Source organism: Lithobates pipiens, unplaced genomic scaffold (genome assembly GCF_037356315.1).
Source record: "Lithobates pipiens isolate NorthernLeopardFrog02 unplaced genomic scaffold, aLitPip1_a1.2 Scaffold_22, whole genome shotgun sequence".
NCBI lineage: Eukaryota > Metazoa > Chordata > Amphibia > Anura > Ranidae > Lithobates > Lithobates pipiens.
Window position 1 is genome coordinate 63,966,809 of NW_027507784.1, and position 20,028 is coordinate 63,986,836.

A 20,028-nucleotide genomic window follows, 5' to 3' on the forward strand; every position below is an offset into this window, starting at 1 on the left:
GTTCTGTTTCGCATAAAAAAAAATCATATTACGTAATTTGTATCCGAAATTCAATTTGGATTCATACGAAATACAAATTTTCGATTTCCGGAAATTTATATGAATTTTCAATTCATACGAAACCAATCGCACATGTCTATTATGCAAGTAAAAAAGAGAGAGGACTTCTGGATAGATGACAGAAGGTTTACATGACAGGTCTTTAAAGCCTAAAATAAGAAACAACTTGTCCATGTCTTTAGAGCCATGTGAACCGTGTTTCAGCGGACAATCCGCTCGTGTGTGGGCTTCAGCGGACTTTTTCAGCGGACTGTCTGACGAACAAAGTCTTACGGAATTTCCGAAATTTTGTCCGTTCAAACTTGGTTTTGTCCGTCCAAACTTGGTTTCAGCGGACAGTCCGCTCGTGTGTAGGCAAGTTGGACGAACTAAGTATGGCACATGCTCAGAAAGGATTTACACGGCCGAAGGTTGCATTGCAGTGTATAGGACGTCGTATTTCTAGTCCCGTCGTACGTGCTGTACACGTCATCGCGCACGCTTTCAGCGGACTGTCTGCTCATCGTGTGTGGTCAAGTCCGTTCATTCAAATTTTGAACGGACTGTCTGTCGGATTGTCTGACGAACTTAGTTGGGCAGACAAAAAATTAGTTTTGTTTCGTTCCGTTCTGTTCTGTTTCGCATTAAAAAAAAAATCATATTACGTAATTTGTATCCGAAATTCAATTTGGATTCATACGAAATACAAATTTTCGATTTCCGGAAATTTATATGAATTTTCAATTCATACGAAACCAATCGCACATGTCTATTATGCAAGTAAAAAAGAGAGAGGACTTCTGGATAGATGACAGAAGGTTTACATGACAGGTCTTTAAAGCCTAAAATAAGAAACAACTTGTCCATGTCTTTAGAGCCATGTGCCCCCTCCATATCGATTCATGATTTTTCTTTTTAAGTTAAAGTGTTACTAAACCCAGGAGCCTGCATTCACTATATCTGGTCTCCCACAGTACACAGAACATGCTAAGTACCTTTACTCATCAGCAGCATATAGCAGTCTTGTGACTTTTATCAGTGTCTGGCTGAGCACTGGTTAAAGTGTTATTAAAGTCTTGTTTTGTTTTGTTTTTTTGTTTAACCTCCCTGGCGGTATGATTAGTTCTGGTTTTAGGTGCTGAAAGCGGTACAATTATTTTGCATGGAAATTTGGCGTTTTACATTGTAGGCCTGCAATTCTTAGGAATAACTCTCTTAAATCTGTTCAAACCAGAGTCTAGCAGACATCCCGGGTATGATAAAGTTTATAATATAATAAATAATAATAAAAATTATTCAATAATGTAATCAAATCCAAAAACACTGAAATTTGTTCATTTGCAGAATTGTCGCTGTCATTAGATTTAGTGTTTGATGACAAATTTCCCCACAAATCGCTATCGCTCAATTCTGCAAGTGATTATAATTTATTATCGCTGTTTTCTAGTTGGTCTAAAATCACTTTTGACATAAAGGGACACTTTTTGGTTGCTATGGACAATCTCCAAATTCCAGGCAGAAAAAGCAGTATTTATAATATAAAAGTGCATGCAGGGCACTGCACAGACCACTAGGGACAAAGGGGGTGTGTAATTTTTTTATACAGTACTGTAATGTGTAAGATTACAGTACTGTGTGTGTTTTGTGTGTTTTTACTTTTTTGAATTTGGCACCGTTCTCCGTTCCCGTGCACTGTAACGTCGAAGGGAACAGAGCTCGGCTGCACTCGGGCACTGTGTGAATCGAGCGGAGGTCGATCACACAGCGTGGAGGACATCGCTGGATCCAGGGGACAAGGTAAGTAACTCTCCCTGTATCCAGCAATGCAATCACGAGTCTGGCTCGGGGTTACCGCTTATGGTACTAAAATCCCAACCCGAGCCAGACTCTGGATTACCGCTAGGGAGGTTAAAAAAACAAAACAAGTTATACTTATCTGCTCTGTGCAGTGGTTTTGCACAGAGCAGTCCCGATCCTCCTCTTCTTGGGTCCCTCGCTGACGCTCCTGCCCCCTCCTTCCTGCCGAGTGCCCCCACAGTAAGCCGCTGCTCTGTATGTCCATTCAGAGATGGAGCTGCGACTCAGCCCTGTCCCCTCTCTGTCCTTATCGGATCACTGACTTTGATTGACAGCAGCGGGAGCCAATAGCGCTCGTTACTGTGGCTCAGCCAATTTTGGAGGGAGAGTCCCAGACAGCCAAGTCTCTCATGCAACATCGCTGGATTGAGATGGGGCTCAGGTAAGTATTAGGGGGGCTGCTGCACACAGAAGGGATTTAATCTTAATGCATAGGATGCATTAGAATAAAAAAAAAACTTCTGCCTTTAAAAACACTTTAAAGCTTGTAGGAGGAGTTTTCATTCTCCTTTGACTCTCCTATGAGGCTGCATGACCCCTGACTTTCAATCTGGACAGTGCTGGTTGGCCCTGTGATGATCTCTGTATTATCAGCAGATGGATTGGGTACTGTGGAAGAATGGGAGGATCAGAGAAGATAAGATCAAACAACCTTTTTACACAATGCAGAGGATTAACCGCTTATGTTCCACAGTGAGTGTACAAACATATTTTATTGCATATACAGACTAATTTTACTGTTGTGGGTTTATTAACAATGCCTCAAACACTGAGTTTTTTAAAAAGATCACAAGGCTTTTGCTGAACCAAAACAATGGCCCATAGACAGCTATATGTTAGCCTGCTGCACCCCATCTGGACATCATCAAAGTCCCTACTGTGGCACTTCAAATACTAACCAAAATAACCCCTCACCAAGGTCAAGTAAGGTTGGTGTTTCTGTTCAGGAGGGCCGTAAGATGCTTTAAAACTCCATAGATGGGTTGGGAAGTGCGGGCACTCAGACCTGTCATGAAAGACACCATTACCCAGAAATACCTTCTTTTCTAACTGTATCCTGCAAATTAGTTCTTGTCCACTGCATACTGTTAAGAAAAATGTAACAGACATCACCTAATCAATGAGCATCTAGCACTGAATGCTGGGAAAGCTATAATGGCAATACTTGGAAGAACGCTAATAAACCTCACGCCGTAAATATATGATTTAGTTAGTGACATTTTCTCTCTAAAATCAAAGCAGCAGACAATCCGTATAATAAGTGTCTAACATCTGTTGTGACTGCACTTTAAACTATCCCTGTTAATCATCATGTGATCTCTGCTGCACTGCAGTTTATAGAAGTCAAGCCGTTCCCAGTCAATACATGGTTTCCATACATCAGCAAACCCTCCGACAGGTCTATTGATTTTACACTTACGCAGCAATGTACACTAGTAATGGAGGCTTATTTGCACGTGCCGTCTCTTCAAGTAGTCTAGTGCTCACAAGTCTTGAAGAATGTAATTTAGACATTTATGACGGGCATAAAAATAATACATTTAAAGGGAGACTCCAGCCAAAGGTTCTTTTTAGCTTACGACAGAATAGAGAGGAGTTAGAACCACTGTTGTGTTGTTATCGCTGATCACCTCTCATGACCTATACCAGTGATGACGAACCTTGGCACCCCAGATGTTTTCAAACTACATTTCCCATGATGCTACACTGCAGAGTGCATGAGCATCATGGGAAATGTAGTTCCAAAACATCTGGGGTGCCAAGGTTCACCATCACTGTCCTATAGGCATCTCAAGCAGCTCTGATCATCTGTTACATAGTTACATAGTAGGTGAGATTGAAAAACAACACAAGTCCACCAAGTCCAACCTATGTGTGTGATTATATCAGTGTTACATTGTATATCCCTGTATGTTGTGGTCGTTTAGGTGCTTATCTAATAGTTTTTGAAACTATCGATGTAACTATACAATGTAATACTGGCATATAATCACACACATATATTGGACTTGTGTCTTTTTTCAACCTCACCTACTATGTACTATGTAAGGCCGCGTACACACGGGCGGATTGTCTGTCCAACTTAGTCCGCTGAACCGTGTTTCAGCGGACAATCCGCTTGTGTGTGGGCTTCAGCAGACTTTTTCAGCGGACTGTCTGACGAACAAAGTCTTACGGAATTTCCGAAATTTTGTCCGTTCAAACTTGGTTTTGTCCGTCCAAACTTGGTTTCAGCGGACAGTCCGCTCGTGTGTAGGCAAGTTGGACGAACTAAGTATGGCGCATGCTCAGAAAGGATTTACACGGCCGAAGGTTGCATTGCAGTGTATTGGACGTCGTATTTCTAGTCCCGTCGTACGTGCTGTACACGTCATCGCGCACGCTTTCAGCGGACTGTCTGCTCATCGTGTGTGGTCAAGTCCGTTCATTCAAATTTTGAACGGACTGTCTGTCGGATTGTCTGACGAACTTAGTTGGGCAGACAATCCGCCCGTGTGTACGCGGCCTTAGTTTGGCTTGCACATGATTGGATGAGGGAAGTCAGCAGAGCTTCTGCTCATTTACTAAACTCTGGAGGAACTGCATTTTCCAAAGTGCACAATCTTTTAGTAAATCAACCCCATTACATATTTAAAGGATTTGCTTGATTTTAACAAATTGTTATAAAACAAATTCTACATACAGAGAGCTGTACAATATATTGATATGTGGTCTGTACCTGCTAAGAGAGTATATAAAGGATTACTTCATTTTTCTTCTTGTCTTCATTGGTTACATCCCCTTGTATACCCCTCAACAATCCTAGATACAATGGATTGTGGTTGTATCCACGTTTCATGAACAGATGCTCTACTCAGGGACACTGAATAATGCAGACAGACATTCTTGCAGTTATCCTGCCCACGTTTTGTTGTAGAAATTGGGCGCGAATGGTTATTTTTCTCAAATCCAGCCCACCACAGTGAAAAACATGTAACCTCTCATATATACATAAAGGATGAACTCAACTTACCTTAAGGTAGAATGTCTGCCTGAGCGAGTAATACTATTCCCAACAGGAGAAGGTAGGTTACCACCTCTATGTAAGTCCTCAATAGACCGGCTCCAATGTTTTGACTTGTCAACATTGTTTTCTACATTATTCTCCAGACACTCAAAATCAAACCTAAGGAAAATAAATCAATCAATGAAAATGGAAAGATGGCTGCAAATTATTATTTTTTTATTTATTATAGGTACTTATATAGCCCTGTCAATTTACACAGAGCTTTATGTATATATTCACATCAGTCCCTTCTCTCAAGGAGATTACAATCTACGGTCCCACGCTCGCATTCATACATACAAATAATATGGCCAATTTAGACAGGAACCAATCAGCCTACCAGCATGTCTTTGAAGTGTGGGAGGTAACCGGAGTATCCGGAGGAAATCCATGCAGGCACAGAGAGAACATGCAAACCACGTGGTGCCGTGGTTGGGATTCGAACCAGCGACCCCATTGATGCCAGGCGGAATTGCTAACCAAGTGTAATTTGACTACAAAAAGTGAATTCTATCTTAACCCCTTTGCGCTGGCGCCTCCTGGCTCTTTAAGAGGTTTCAGATGCCAGGAGGTGGGGTTTATGATCATGTAATCGCCGTGATTGGCTGTCATGGCGATCACAGGATCGGAAAGATCACGATTGCAAGAAGTAATCAGCGCCCTAATTGATTAAGTAGACCATGCTTTTTTCTATGTCTAATTAGTAGTTAGATATATGAAAAAAATATAGACACATCAGTGTGTATTAATGCTTTTAAAACTCTGCTTTTACATAGAGTTTGTAAATATACACTCTATTACCAAAAGTATTGGGACACCTGCCTTTCCACATGAACTGTAACAGCATCCCAGTCTTAGTCCGTAGGGTTCAATATTGAGTTGGCCCACCCTTCACAGCTGTCCACAAGGTTTAGGAGTGTGTCTATGGGAATGTTTGACCATTCTTCCAGAAGTGCATTTGTGAGGTCAGGCACTGATGTTGGACTAGAAGGCCTGGCTCGCAGTCTCCACTCTAATTCATCCCAAAGGTGTTCTATCAGGTTGAGGTCAGGACTCTTCCATACCTTTATGGGCCTAGCTTTGTGCACTGGTCCAAATCATTTGGTGGAGGGGTGATTATGGTTTGGGGTTGTTTTTCAGGGGTTGGGTTTGGCCCCTTAGTTCCAGTGAAGGGAAGTCTTAAGGCGTCAGCATACAGTTTGGCCAATTTTATGCTCCCAACTTTGTGGGAACAGTTTGGGGATGACCCCTTCCTGTTCCAACATGACTGCGCACCAGTGCACAAAGCAAGGTCCATAAAGACATGGATGAGCAATTTTGGGGAACTTGACTGGCCTGCACAGAGTCCTGATCTCAACCCGATAGAACACCTTTGGGATGAATTTGAGTGGAGACTGCGAGCCAGGCCTTTTCAACCACATCAGCGCCTGACCTCACAAATGCGCTTCTGGAAGAATGGTCAAACATTCCCATAGACACGCTCCTAAACCTCATGGACAGCCTTCCCAGAAGAGTTGAAGCTGTTATAACTGCAAAGGGTGGACCAACTCAATATTGAACCCTACAGACTTAAGACTGGGATGCCATTAAAGTTCATGTGTGTGAAAAAGCAGACGTCCCAATAATTTTGGTGATATACTAGTATATATTTGAGCAGCCATTTTTGCTTTTTTCCCATGCAGGCTATAATTTCCACTTAGCGCGGCAGGGTGTCTATTGGATCCTCTTATAAAAGCACAGGAACCAATCAGAACTATGTCAGTAACCAATTTTATGACAGTTAACTGCACCCTGATTGGTTGCTAGAGATTACTGGGCTTTGTTCCTTGCACTGGCTCATTAAAAAGCCTATTGCTCTTCCTCCATGTAGATTTACTGCAACTGTTCAGTAAGTGTCAATTATGAGGGTACACTGGACTTTATCCATTGTGACTTCTCCGAAAAAAAGAGGCATAACACACAACTTTATTAGATTTTCGCTAATTAATTTTGTCTCCGTCCCAGTGACCAAATGGCATGTTGGGTCATGTTTACTCATACACAGCTATCGGCAGACAAGGGGGCCTTTGTGCTGTGTTCCATTTTCAAATGTTCGTAATTCCATTAAAAATGGAATTTTTCCACCATGGCAGATTTCTGGAAAGTGAATAATGCAGTGGCTGCTGCCAAATTTTTATTTTAAGACGAGGAACATGAATTGCACACAAACAACAGACCTAGATTCTAAATGTTCAAGCTGTAGGTGCCTTTGATGACCATGGCAGCTAATGCCGCGTTGGCATGTCATCATTTTCTCTTTGTGTATTGTGTGGACTTAGACCTTCCTATGAAGTTTACTTCATTTATACCTCCTGTTGCTGTGACAGCTAAAATAAAATGAACACAACTTATCCTCCTGCCACTCTAGAGGCAGCCAACCAGTGAGTATGTCTGCATAAACAGCCCCCTCCCCCTGCAGATTTGCCCCAATTCCACAACCAGAGGGAGGCTGGGGTGACAGGACGGAAGACACTGCCATTAAAAGGTTAGTTTTAGACATGTGCGCCATCAATAAATTCGTTTTGTTTGGTATTAGCCGTTAATTCCTAATTCGTGTCCAAAATTCAATTTGAATTCAATCGTATGAAATACGAATTTTCGTTAGGTTTGTTAACTTTTCGTAACAATTACGAACGTTTGTTCCAATAAATTTAACATTATGAGGAGCTCCCACCATCCCTGTGCTGTGCTGACTTCCTGGGTTTTTAACGTCATCATAACCAATAATTGTAATTAGCAAAAATTCTTATTTTGTCCGATTCTGAATCTCCCATCGACTACCAGTACCAGTCTCCCACTCCCATAAAAAAAGATCATTTTCCCAACCCTCACTCAGCAGCAGATGAAAACCTCTGATTGGCAACAAAACACCAGTCACGTTTCCGTTGTAAAAACCGCAGAGGCGATCAAATACCACCGAAAGAAAGCTCTATTTGTGGGGAAAAAAGGACGTCAATTTTGTTTGGGTGCAACATCACACGGACGCGCAATTGTCAGTTAAAGCGACGCAGTGCCGAATCGCAAAACGTCCTCTGGTCAGGAAGGGGGTAAAATTTTCCAGGGCTGAAGCGGTTAAATGCATCAAAATAATGAATAGACACGGACTTTACAAAAGTGACATGCGTTACGTTCTGCTCTTATTCAGCAGGGGATCTGTTCACGGATCGCCTGCTGATCAGACCAGACATGGTCCATTAGAAAGGGAACTACGAGTTAGCAGCTGATCCTTATAGAGAATTATAATAATATAATTTTGGAGGTCAGTGGGTTTCTGAATGTTATTAGTGTTTTAGAAGAGCGGGGTGATTAAACATTTATTTAAAAGGAATAATCTTGCCAGATCTTTTACATCTAGAAGAATTTTTTTAACCACTTGACCTTCGGAAGATTTACACTGTGTTACTTTAATTGACAATTGCACGGTCGTGCAACACTGTACCCCAATAAAATACTTTTTCCCCCCGCAAATAAAGCTTTCTTTTGGTGGTATTTGATCATTGATTATTTTTTGCGTAAAAAAAAAAAAAAAGCTGGCAATTTTGAAAAAAATAAATAAAACACAATATTTTTTTACTTTTTGCTATAAAGAACATACAATAAAAAAAAGGAAAAATCGAATTTCTTCATCAATTTAGGCCAATATGTATCCTGCTACATATTTTTGGTAAAATAAACATCCCATTCAACATGTATTGATTGGTTTGCGCAAACGTTATAGCGTCTACAAACTATGGGATATTTTTATTTATTTATTGTTTCTTTTAATAGTGATGGCGGCGATCAGCGACTTATAGCTGGCCTGTGATATCGCGGTGGGTAAATCGGACACTAACCAACACATTTTGGGGACCAGTGACACTAATACAGTGATCAGTGCTAAAAATATGCGCTGTTACTGGACTAATGACACTGGCAGGGAAGGGGTTAACATCAGGGGCGATCAAAGGGTTAATTTCTTTTAATTTCAAAGGATTAAATTATTTTCCATTTTTGTCTATGAATGGTTGATTTTGATATACTTACCTCTTTTTATAGATTTATCATGCATCCGCCCCGATGATTGGATAGATCCCATGAAATGCGTAGGGCCTAACCTAGATGCAATGTATGCATACTTACGTGGTCTTTGGATTCAGGCAATGCCGGGGATTATAACTGTTATATTATAATGATTTTTTATTATTGAATCAACATTATTGTATATTCTATTCATGCTTTTAACATGTAAATGTTTTGGATACATGATGTGTTATATTATGTGCCATTATTGCATGTATTGTCTGCCATGTACCTACTCAATCATGGCAAACAAATAAATACATGTTCATGTTTTATTTTGACTCCTTCGATTAGCCACAATATAGACACCTCCTTTAAAGTCCCGACTCTTTTTCTCTATGTACGTGAATAGGAATGGAGATGCATGTTACCATGCATCTCATTCAAAGTCCCAAAAGCCACCTCTGTTGCAAATGTATGCCCGGGGGAGTGCTTACTAACTGTGGGGGAGGTGCTTTTATTAGTGAAAGGCATGGATCAGTGTTCCTGCTTCACAGGATCCATGTCTTCTGTACTCACAGAATGACAGCCTTCAGTGTAGTGGGGGAGGTGCTTTTACTAGTGAAAGGCATGGATCAGTTTTCCTGCTTTACAGCAACACAGGATCCATGCCTGGCACACGCTGATGCTTCGGTACATAGGCAGAACGGCAGTCTGCCGATATGAAACAAGGCAGATTGCCATTCTGCCTATGTACCGAAGCATCAGCGTGTGCCGGTGGACAACATACTTGCCGATCAGCTCCCGGTGGCGGCGCGCGCGCGCACCTCAAACTTGTTAGTGTCAGATCACGTACTAGGTATGTGATCTGGCACAGAGTGGCCGCCCTACTGCAGTAAATGTACAATGGGCGGTCTGCAAGTTTTAAAGGGGTTGTAAAGCTTTGTTTTTTATTTTCTAAATAGGTTCCTTTAAGCTAGTGCATTATTGGTTCACTTACCTTTTCCTTCGATTTCCCTTCTAAATGTTTTTTTTCTTTGTCTGAATTTCTCACTTCCTGTTTCTCCCCAGTAAACTTCACACCATCATCTGAGAGGTGTTTAGTCAGCCAGAACAGCTTACTGAGCAGCTTACTGAGGAGGAACAGGAAGTGAGAAATTCAGACAAAGAAAACAAAGTAAAAAAACATTTAGAAGGGAAATCGAAAGGAAAAGGTAAGTGAACCAACAATGCACTAGCTTAAAGGAACCTATTTAGAAAATAAAAAACTAACCTTTACAAACCCCTTTAAGCTAGGTCTAATCAAAACACATTTTCAACAAAAAGTGACACAAAGCGATGTTATAAGTCCTATTCAATAAATAATTGACTTACGTGACTGCGTATTGTGCAAAGGAAAGGTATTCCACCAGTACATCCAGTCCTTTGTTTTCTTCATTGAGAAATTCCCTCACCCACCTGTCACAATAGAATTGTAATTAGAGAGATGAATTCAGAACAAACCCAAAAATAGAGAACAATGTTACTGTACTGATACAGGTCCATAAGAACAGGACTGTGCTCCGAGCGGAACACAGCTGTAACACCATTGCAAGAATTGTGAAGAGTTTTGTTGGAACTGTGAATAGTTAGTTTGTCCTGCTCTAAAGTGAAAGTTCTGTTCATCCCAGAGAAGCTGACTAAACAGCTCTTTAAAAAGTTCCAAGATCAAATTCTATCCAGAATTGTTTCCAATGTTGCCAGGAAAACAATCATACCAAGGAAAGTTATTAGTAATCATTTGTGGGGTGATCTGGGCTGTTTTAATAAAAGGTCAGAAATGGCATTTGCTCTAGGCCCGCAAAAGCGGCATGCAAGTAATAGCGGTTGGCTATTATGGTTGTAAAAGGCCTTGTAAATCACAGCTCACCAATGCTCTTAGAAACAACAGACCCCTTGTTTTATGGAGTGGAATGTCATTTTTCAGTTTATGAGATCAAAGTGATCCTAAATATACTTTTATCAAGGTAATGGGTCAGTCCAATTAAAATGGATAATCCTCTTAAATTTTTTTGAAATATCGAGGGGTCCAGCTCATTAAGACGTCAACAGCATAAGTAAAGACATAGCAAACAATGCAGCAACCATGGGGCCCAGAGGCAGGTGGGGGCCCGGCAGGAACGTGCATAGGTTAAATACCACCCGAGGCAGCCATTTTTTGCTGCACCTCCATCCTCAAAACATTCAAAAGCTGGGCATCTCCATTACTGCGGCCATCCATTCACAATCCACCAAAAGAAGCAGAAACAGCTAGCAGGGACACCTGCTGGAGATTGTACCAGCTTTTGAAAGTTTCTGGTGATCACGCTATACTTTGTCACATAGACATTCTGGATACCATCCCATGTGGCAATTTCTGCCAACTCTGTCATGTATTCATGCGTCATTGATTGCTAGGATGCTGGTGGTTGAGCTGTGCGATTTCCTTGGTTGCTAGAACACTGGTGGTTGGGCTGTACGATATCCTTGGTTGCTAGGATGCTGGTGGTTGGTCTGTTCGGTGTCCTTGTTTGCTAGGACACTGGTGGCTGGGCTGTTCGGCATCCTTGTTTGCTAGGATTCTGTTGGTTGCGCTCTTCAGCATACTTGGTTGCTAGGACGCTGGTGGTTGGGCTGTTCAGCGTCCTTAGTTGCTAAAAACTCTGGTGGTTGGGCTGTTCGGCGTCCTTGTTTGCTAGGACGCTGGATGTTGGGTTGTTCAGTGTCCTTGTTTGCTAGGACACTGGTGGCTGGACTGTTCAGCATCCTTGTTTGCTAGGACGCTAGTGGTTGCGCTGTTCAGCATCCTTGGTTGCTAGGACGCTGGTGGTTGGGCCGTTCAGTGTCCTTAGTTGCTAGAACACTGGTGGTTGGGCTGTTCAGCATACTTGTTTGCTAGGACGCTAGAGGTTGGGCTGTTCAGTGTCCTTTGTTGCTAGGACGCTGTTGGTTGGGCTATTCAGCATCCTTGTTTGCTAGGATGCTGGTGGTTGGGCTGTTCAGCATCATTGGTTTCTAGGACACTAATGGTTGGGCTGTTTGGCATCCCTGGTTGCTAGGACACTGGTGGTTGGGCTGTTCGGCATCCTTGGTTGCCAGGACACTGGTGGTTGGGCTGTTCAGCATCCTTGTTTGCTAGGATGCGGGTGGTTTGGCTGTTCTGCGTTCTTTGTTGCTAGGGCCACACAGCACCACTGGTTCTTATGGTGCAGCAGTGACATCTCAGTAACTCTGTTCTATGTATATACGACAATGCTATTAGCTTCAGTTAGTATAGAGTATGTCTAATTAAAGTGGTATTAAACTCAAAACCAGACATCTAATATTGCAAATGAGCAATCATTACATGTGATGGCTGCATTACTTTCCTTTTTTTTGAATTTTTTCCTTTTTGTTTTCACCTGGTGATCTGACCAGTAACACAACTATTATTAGTGACTAGTGATGGACTCGGGCGTGTTCAGATTGCACGCCCCAGGAAGTCAGCACTGCACACCACCTATCATAGGCAGCATGTATATGTGCAGCTGCCAGTTGGTAAATTCCTCACTGCCTATGATTGGTGTGTGCAGTGACGGCTTCCTGGTGGGTTCAATCCAAACACATCACTATTAGACTGGGTTCACAGTGCAGCACAAAGCGGCTCACAGCAGGGGTCCAAAAGGACCAGAAGATGCATAGAACTCCTGTGTAATTTGCGTGGCTGCCGCTCCGGAGGTGTGTGAACCGGCTCCATAGAGAGCCAGTCACAATCTCCTGACATGCGAAATGAATGCGGAGAAATCCGCATCCACTTCGCAATAGTGTGAACCCAGCTTGTGTGAGGCACCAGTCTGGATGAATGAGAACAGGGGGCTCAGCAGACAGCAGCATTGTTAATCTGGGGGGAGGGGAGTGTTAGATGTACTAGCAGAATTAGATACACTAACAAATTGAAGCCAAACTCCAGCTAACACTTTATAAATAGTTACAGCACCCATTTTTTCGTCTCCCTTTTGGGATAAAGGTTTTACATAAATAAATAAAAGCTGATCATTTTAAGCACCCCTGTCAGTGGTAAATTGTTTGTCTCATCCCTGTACTTGCTACATCTGCAGGAGAGCTTGTTCTTTTGAAAAACAACAGACTTACTGGGCAGATCACCAGGTGAAAATAAAAGGAAACAAATGCAGTCACCACATCTAACAATTGGTAGGCTGCAATATAATAAATGTTTGCTTTTGGATTTAATATGGCTTTGCATACTTGCACTATATGTGAAACTTACCTTAAAACAAAGCCCTTTAGCGATACGCTGTCACCACCGAAGGCACTTCCATCATCACCCGGTCTTCCTCATGGGTTTGTGAACTGTGGCTGTGTGAGTGGCCAGAGCCACGATTACGTCACTCGCGGGAGCCGCCGTTCATGGCACAGGACTCACTTGACAAGTCTCGTTCAAACGAAACGCGTTGTCATGGTGATCTTCTGATTCGCAATTGTGAGGAATCTATCCCTCCACCACCGCTCAGCCTTCCGTGCTGACGCTGGTTGTGACGTCATCCCCTGGTACCGGGATTCCATCGGCAGTTCAGTGTTCCACCATTCCCGCAGGTAGTCTGCTGACGTAAGCCAGCCTCTCGTGGTCCTTGATCCAGTTGTCTTCTTCACTCTGCACCGGACCCACTTGCTCACCACGGGTAGTGACAATGAAGCCTCCCTTCCATCCAAGTGGACCCACGACAGTCGGCTCTTGCATCCTGTCTCACCAGCCCCACCACTGCTGGTACATCTCCGTCCATTGGCAGGTAGGCTCACACAGCCAGGGTTCACTCTTCGGGAGAGGATCTCATCCTGAGTCATGCACACAACATGTGGTTGAAGAGATATGGCATGAAGTCCTCCACTATTTCATTGTGACATTGCCTTGTTGACTTATTTGACTTTGCATTTTAATAAATGGTTTTATTCATGTAAGCTGGTTGGCTTGTACTCCGCCGTGCCTACAATTATATAGCCACATGTCTCAATCGCCTTGTGAGAACTTTTACATGTACATTATGGCAAAAGGATGTCTCAGCACTGGGATTTCCAACACGGACAGAAAGCCAGCAGGTGACTCAGCCTGCTAAACACTACCTATACCAAAAATGTTATGTTGGATGGACTAACCATTAAAAATATATTTACATAATAATTTAACTTCAATCAATACCACTTTCTCTTTAACCAATTTTGGGATTCCTGGAAAAAAATTCAAAATATTAAAAACTAGCTACAATTTGTTTGTAATACAGTAAAACCTTGGATTGCGAGCACAATTCGTTCCGGAAACATGCTTGTAATCCAAAGCACTTGCATACCAAAGCGAATTTCCCCATAAGAAATAATGGAAACTCAAATGATTTGTTCCACAACCATTTATTCATAAGTCCTTTAGTTTATAGTCCATATAAAAAGATTATAACAATGTGATAGGTTGTGTAACTATTGGAAGCCTCCACAAGTGGATTAGAAGCAAAATCCAGCAGAAGCTACAGAGTATAAAAGAGAAGAGAGGCGCCTCTAATGCCGCGTACACGCGTTGGACTTTCCGGCAGAAAAGGTCAGACGGAATCATTCCATCAGATATTCCGATCGTGTGTGGGCTTCAGCAGACTTTTTCTTTCAAAAATTCTGACAGACCTAGAAATAGAACATGTTGGTTCAGTACGCTACGCTATTTTGAGTGTTTCCATTATGAAGGCGGCCCATAAAAAACAAACCATACCGCACCATTCATGGTCCTGCTTCAGATGTGGGGCGATAGAAAATGGTACGGTACTGTTAGGGCGGAGCTACAGGCATCACACAATACATTCCACTGATTGGCGGACAGAAAAAAAACGTCAATGCTCATGTCAAAGGCATTTTTTCTAAACCCCGTATGGCCCCTGGCGGTCCGACTTGCACCTTGCGCTCACCTGAACAGGCCGGACCATTCTAACCCTTCCAAACTGTACTGACCCAAACCGTTTTGCTCAGTGGAAACGAGGCATAAGTGGCACCTCTCTTCTCTTTTATACCCAGTTGTGACATGACGCTACTTGTATATCAAGACATCGCTTGTATATCAAGTCAAAGTTTATTTAAAAATGTTGCGTGTCTTGCAAAATGCTCTCAAACCAAGTTACTCTCAAAGCAAGGTTTTACTGTATAATGATTGATCTTGCTTTTTCATGTACTCCAAATGAGTTTTTCCTTGGATTTCAGTTTTCATTTCAGTACATACCACTACACAACAGGAAACTTTTCATGCAAGACTGTGAATGCTATTATTGCTATATTTTTCCTATAAACTTTTATAAACTTTTCTTGTTTTAAGCTAAACCCTGCTTTAACATCAACATTACAATAATGACAGTTTCCCTTTTTCTCCTATACATTGTAAAATGTCAGTGACATAGAAGCAGCAATGATGAATGGGGTGTACTCGCCCCAACAAGCTCATCCATATGGAAAAAGTAGACTAAACTTTGCGGTCTGGCTATAAATAGCCGTATTTGAAGATGTGGTTTTTCCATTTCACTATACTCCTAATGTTCAGGTTTATAGGAAGCGGCTCACAAATGGGTAACATGACCAGGCTTTTGCGGGCATCCAAATCCGCTCTTTCCCTGGCACAGAAAACTGCTTAGATCACCAGTCTGGCAGCATCAAACGGGTTCTTATAGACCTTATAAAAACGTAATAGATGTAATTAATAAATACTCTGCAGATGGATATCCTGCACTACCAGAGGCTGGATAAAAAAAAAAAAAAACGCGTACAGAGTACATTTAATTGCAGGTACGTGTTCAAACCTGCCAATCATTAAGGTAAATTATGGAAACTTTTCCGAAACAGCAAAAGGGGAATTATGTCAGTTTAAAGTGTATCCAAACCCAAGAACAAAAAATGAAATGTATTGTGGCTTACCAGTCCACAGATCTTGTTGTTGCATTAATTTTGTTTTTCAGGTTTAGATTATTTTCAACAAGTATAACAATACTTATTGATCCTGCCAGAAATACAGGGTCCTTGTCACCACTTGAGAATTCAATTGAAATCACATACTACCTAATCTTCCTTTCAGGCTATCTTCTGTAAACAAATTTCCCCATCCTCCATATAATGGAGATGAAGAGGGGAATATGAATTTTTAGTCCAAATCATTGGAATAGCCTAGTGTGGCAACCATTGCTCCCTCCGTTGTCAAAGTGTAGTGAGTGATCGTAGGCCTGCCAGGGACAGGAGGTGTGTTACTCACAGGAGTTCCAGGTGACAATACAGGAAGAAAAGGGGGGAAAAAAGAAAATAGAACAAAGAAAAGAGAATAGAAAACAAATACAACCACCTCATCTGAGAACTGGTGAGCTGCAAAACATGTCATTTTTGGTTTTGGTTTTACTCCACTAATTAGGCAGCTTCCTAGGCCAGAGCTCTGACATTTCACCTGGTGGCTAATGAATCAATCCCAGCCATGCCAGAAAGCAGTACATAATGAAAAAGTTTTGTTCAGGACAGAGACAAAAAGTTTCTTCCATCTTCCTGACATTTATATGTTCCCACTGTTGAGTGCCATCCATGTCCGTGTTGATTTTGGATTCCTGTTCTCCATTACATGCCTATTTGACCTTTCTAATTTATGCTCCAGCACATTCAGTAAGAGGCATATGCCAAGTGTTCTTTGCATGGTGGTGGACCTCATCAATCAACTTGCTGCGTGCTGCCCTTTTTTTTTAAATTGAATGTGATTTATGTTGCAAAGTACTGATTGGACTTTACATGGATTGATCTTTCACTTGTTCATATATTCATTTTGCACCTTTGGATTGCATAGTATTTATTTATCTATGTGCTATTTTGAGATAGCGATTACACTGTATTATTTGTCATTGCAGTTGGCACCAGTTGCGGCTGGTGCTAAACTTTTTGGCGGGGTGCGCTCACCCTTTCACAGTCCCCCGCACTCAGCCCCTCCACGGTCCCCCACACTCAGCCCTCCACGGTTCCCCTGCACTCACCCCTCCACAGTTCCCCTGCACTCACCCCTCCACAGTTCCCCTGCACCCACCCCTCCACGGTCCCCCACACTCAGCCCCTCCACGGCTTCCTCGGCTTCTCCCCCCTGGCCAACCTGATTCGCCTCCTGTCCTGATTGGCCGGGATGAGAAGCCAGAAGACAATGGCAAATACTGATTTGCTAGTGTCACAAGTGGGTGAGTTTGGGGCGCAAAGCTCAACCATTCTCAAACCAATAGGAGCCTCCGGCTCTAATCATGTGACTTGAACAACTAAACAAAAACTCATAGAAACCTATGAGTCCGGCATGCAAACTAGGGGGGTAGCACCCCTGCGCCCCTTGTGGACCAGCCGCTTCTGTTTGGCACTTTATCTATGTCACTTATCTTTTAGCGCTGCTTACGTATGTATGTCACTTTGAACTGGTATCACAGATTATTAATTAGCTGTTACACAATTTTTTGACTTAGCACAAATTTGTTTTGCTAATTGATTACTCCAGTAAGTGCACCCTTTAAAAAATGTCTGGATTATAAGGGGTTCATTTCATTGTGGTGTATGTCATCTCATTGACTTATGTATTTTATTTAATATTTACTGTTTTACTGAGCTCTGTATCAATAGCTATAGATATACTCCAGGTGCCATAACATTGCATGCCCCTCCTCTCATTTTGCCCAATCACAGAAGGCTTTGTAGTATATGAACCCTACAAAAATGAAAATGATCTGATGCAATTCTGAAAATGCCCGGTTAATAAATAATTGATTATCAGTCAGGGTAATGATTTCGAGCTATTTTTTCCAATGAGCAGCTTAAGAGCCACAGTTGGCTTGCATGTTCCTTCAGCTTCTTCATGGCACTGAACAGTTTGCCTGATGTAGATTATTCATATAAAGCTCACACTTTTCTTTAAGTTTTGAATAGGGTGGAGAAGACTAGAAAGCCCTGTCTGGATTTTATTGCTTTACCCTATTTGTCCTGGTGACCAGCCTCACTGGGACTAAAAATTAGGAAACGAGAAATATTTTGAGTTGTCACCGGAACAGGAATAGAGGGGGAATCTTCCAATAGGGACACTGGTTCTGGTCACAACTGTCAGAGGCAATTTCCCTTCACTTTTGAAAGATTTCATCTTTGTGTTGAGCCTCCTGGGCAGAACGTTAGTTGATACTGTGTATGTCACAGACACAGAGAGCATAAAAAAATTGAATGAGGTTTTGGAATTATCTAAATTAAATTATTATTATTATTATTATTATTATTATTAATAAAGAAGTCTGATAAGCACCTCTTCATTGACAATATCCTGTCAATAATGCACATTTTAATTGCAAAGATATCGTAAACTTGATAAAATGCCAAAGACAAAGAATGACTTCTACTGATTCCCAGTGATCTTTAACTTGCAATTGCAGGAAAATGAAATCAATCAGTGAACTATTAATAATGCAAACTATGCAGCTGTTCTAAACTCATAAAGTTCACTCAATTCATGTTATTTTAAGTAATTTGTGACACCAGAGAATCCAGACGGCACCTCATAGGAACACTGGGAGTATACGTCCAGAAACCTCTTTTATGAAATCTACTCCTTCTGTCAGAGTCTAGGATGAGGCCGAAATGCTGAGAGGGCTCCCCTTGCGGCCGAGCGCAGCACAACCCTGAAGTTGGCACAGGGATGTAGTGCCCACAGTGGCACGGGTTGCCGGGTAGCAATAGTAGAGACCAGGTAGCAGATGGACAAGCCTGGATGGGCAACCGTGCTTAGGAGATCCGAGAATAGGCAGCGGAAGTCCAGAGAGTGGTCAAGACAGGCCGAGGTCGGGTTCAGGAAGCAGATCTGGAACGTCAGGTACAAGCCAAGAGTCGGAGCCAGGAAGACAACAGGAACGGGTCAGACAAGCCGGGTCGGTGCACAGAAGATCAGGTAACAGGAATCACAGGTACAGGTTCTCAGGAGAGCTGACGATAATCCAGCAATGCAGGAGTGTCAGGCGAACGTTTAAATAGGGGAACTGGCGGGGTCACGCCGCGGGCGCGTCGGAGCGATCGTACGCCTACGTCTGGTACGTTGCGTATTCGTGGCATCACCGCGTAAGCCCGCCCGGTTAGACGTCGCGTCGGTCGTACGTCTAAAAACTACTTTGCGCTTGTGTAGGCGCCGACGCGCGTTAACACGAACGTGTCTCACAAAACTGCGGCTATTTCCCTGACAGTGCCCCCCCCCAAGGGGCAGCCTCCGGATGCCCAACCGAGCCCACTTTTCAGGGTGTCGGGTGCGGAACCTTCGTAAAAGTTCAGGAGCATGTACGTGATCGGCAGGCTCCCACGAGTTCTCTTCAGCAGGATACCCTTTCCATTTAATTAAAAACTGAATGGTCCTACCTCTTCGACGACAGTCGAGGATGGACTCAACTTCGTATTCGGTTTCTTCACCAACCTGAACCGGAGGCGGAGGCATTTCTTCTCTTCCTGAAAATGGACTAAAGGTAACAGGTTTAAGGAGGGAGACATGAAATATAGGATGGATCTTAAACGAGTCAGGTAAAACAAGTTCAAAGGCTACGGGATTAATCTCTCGTTTGATTTCAAAAGGACCCAGAAATTTAGGTCCCAGTTTCCGGGAAGGACAAGGCAGTCTGAGATTTGCTGCTGAAAGCCACACCTTATCCCCTGTCTTAAAGATGGGGTTGGCTCGCTTCCTTCTGTCATACTGCTTCTTATATTCCTCCTGGGCCCTTCTCATGGTGTTTTGGAGTATTAGATAGTTCGAGTGAATAAATTTTACTCGGTCTTGAACTGCCGGGACGGATGATTCAGGGATGGTGTTAGGCAGGAATGAAGGGTGGAATCCGTAGTTTGCCCAGAAGGGTGACTGGTTGGTGGAGGCGTGCACGGAGTTATTATAGGCGAATTCCGCACAAGGTAGCAAGGAGGCCCAATCGTCCTGGGAGAAGGAGCAGAAGCATCGCAGGTACTGCTCTAGTGTTTGATTAGTTCTTTCG

General features: G+C 42.6%; 1 protein-coding gene across 9 annotated transcripts in view; it reads right to left on the bottom strand.

Annotated features, from left to right (window-relative positions):
- Nucleotides 1–20,028, bottom strand: part of FMNL2 (formin like 2) — a 344,784-nt gene that overhangs the window by 117,341 nt on the left and 207,415 nt on the right. For all 9 annotated transcript variants that reach the window (XM_077447676.1, XM_077447681.1, XM_077447679.1 and 6 more), the window contains exons 5-6: nucleotides 10,355–10,438; nucleotides 4,910–5,062 (exon numbers count right to left, since the gene is read on the bottom strand). In XM_077447676.1, coding sequence (XP_077303802.1) covers nucleotides 4,910–5,062; nucleotides 10,355–10,438 — 237 coding nt within the window. The remainder of the gene's footprint in view (nucleotides 1–4,909; nucleotides 5,063–10,354; nucleotides 10,439–20,028) is intronic.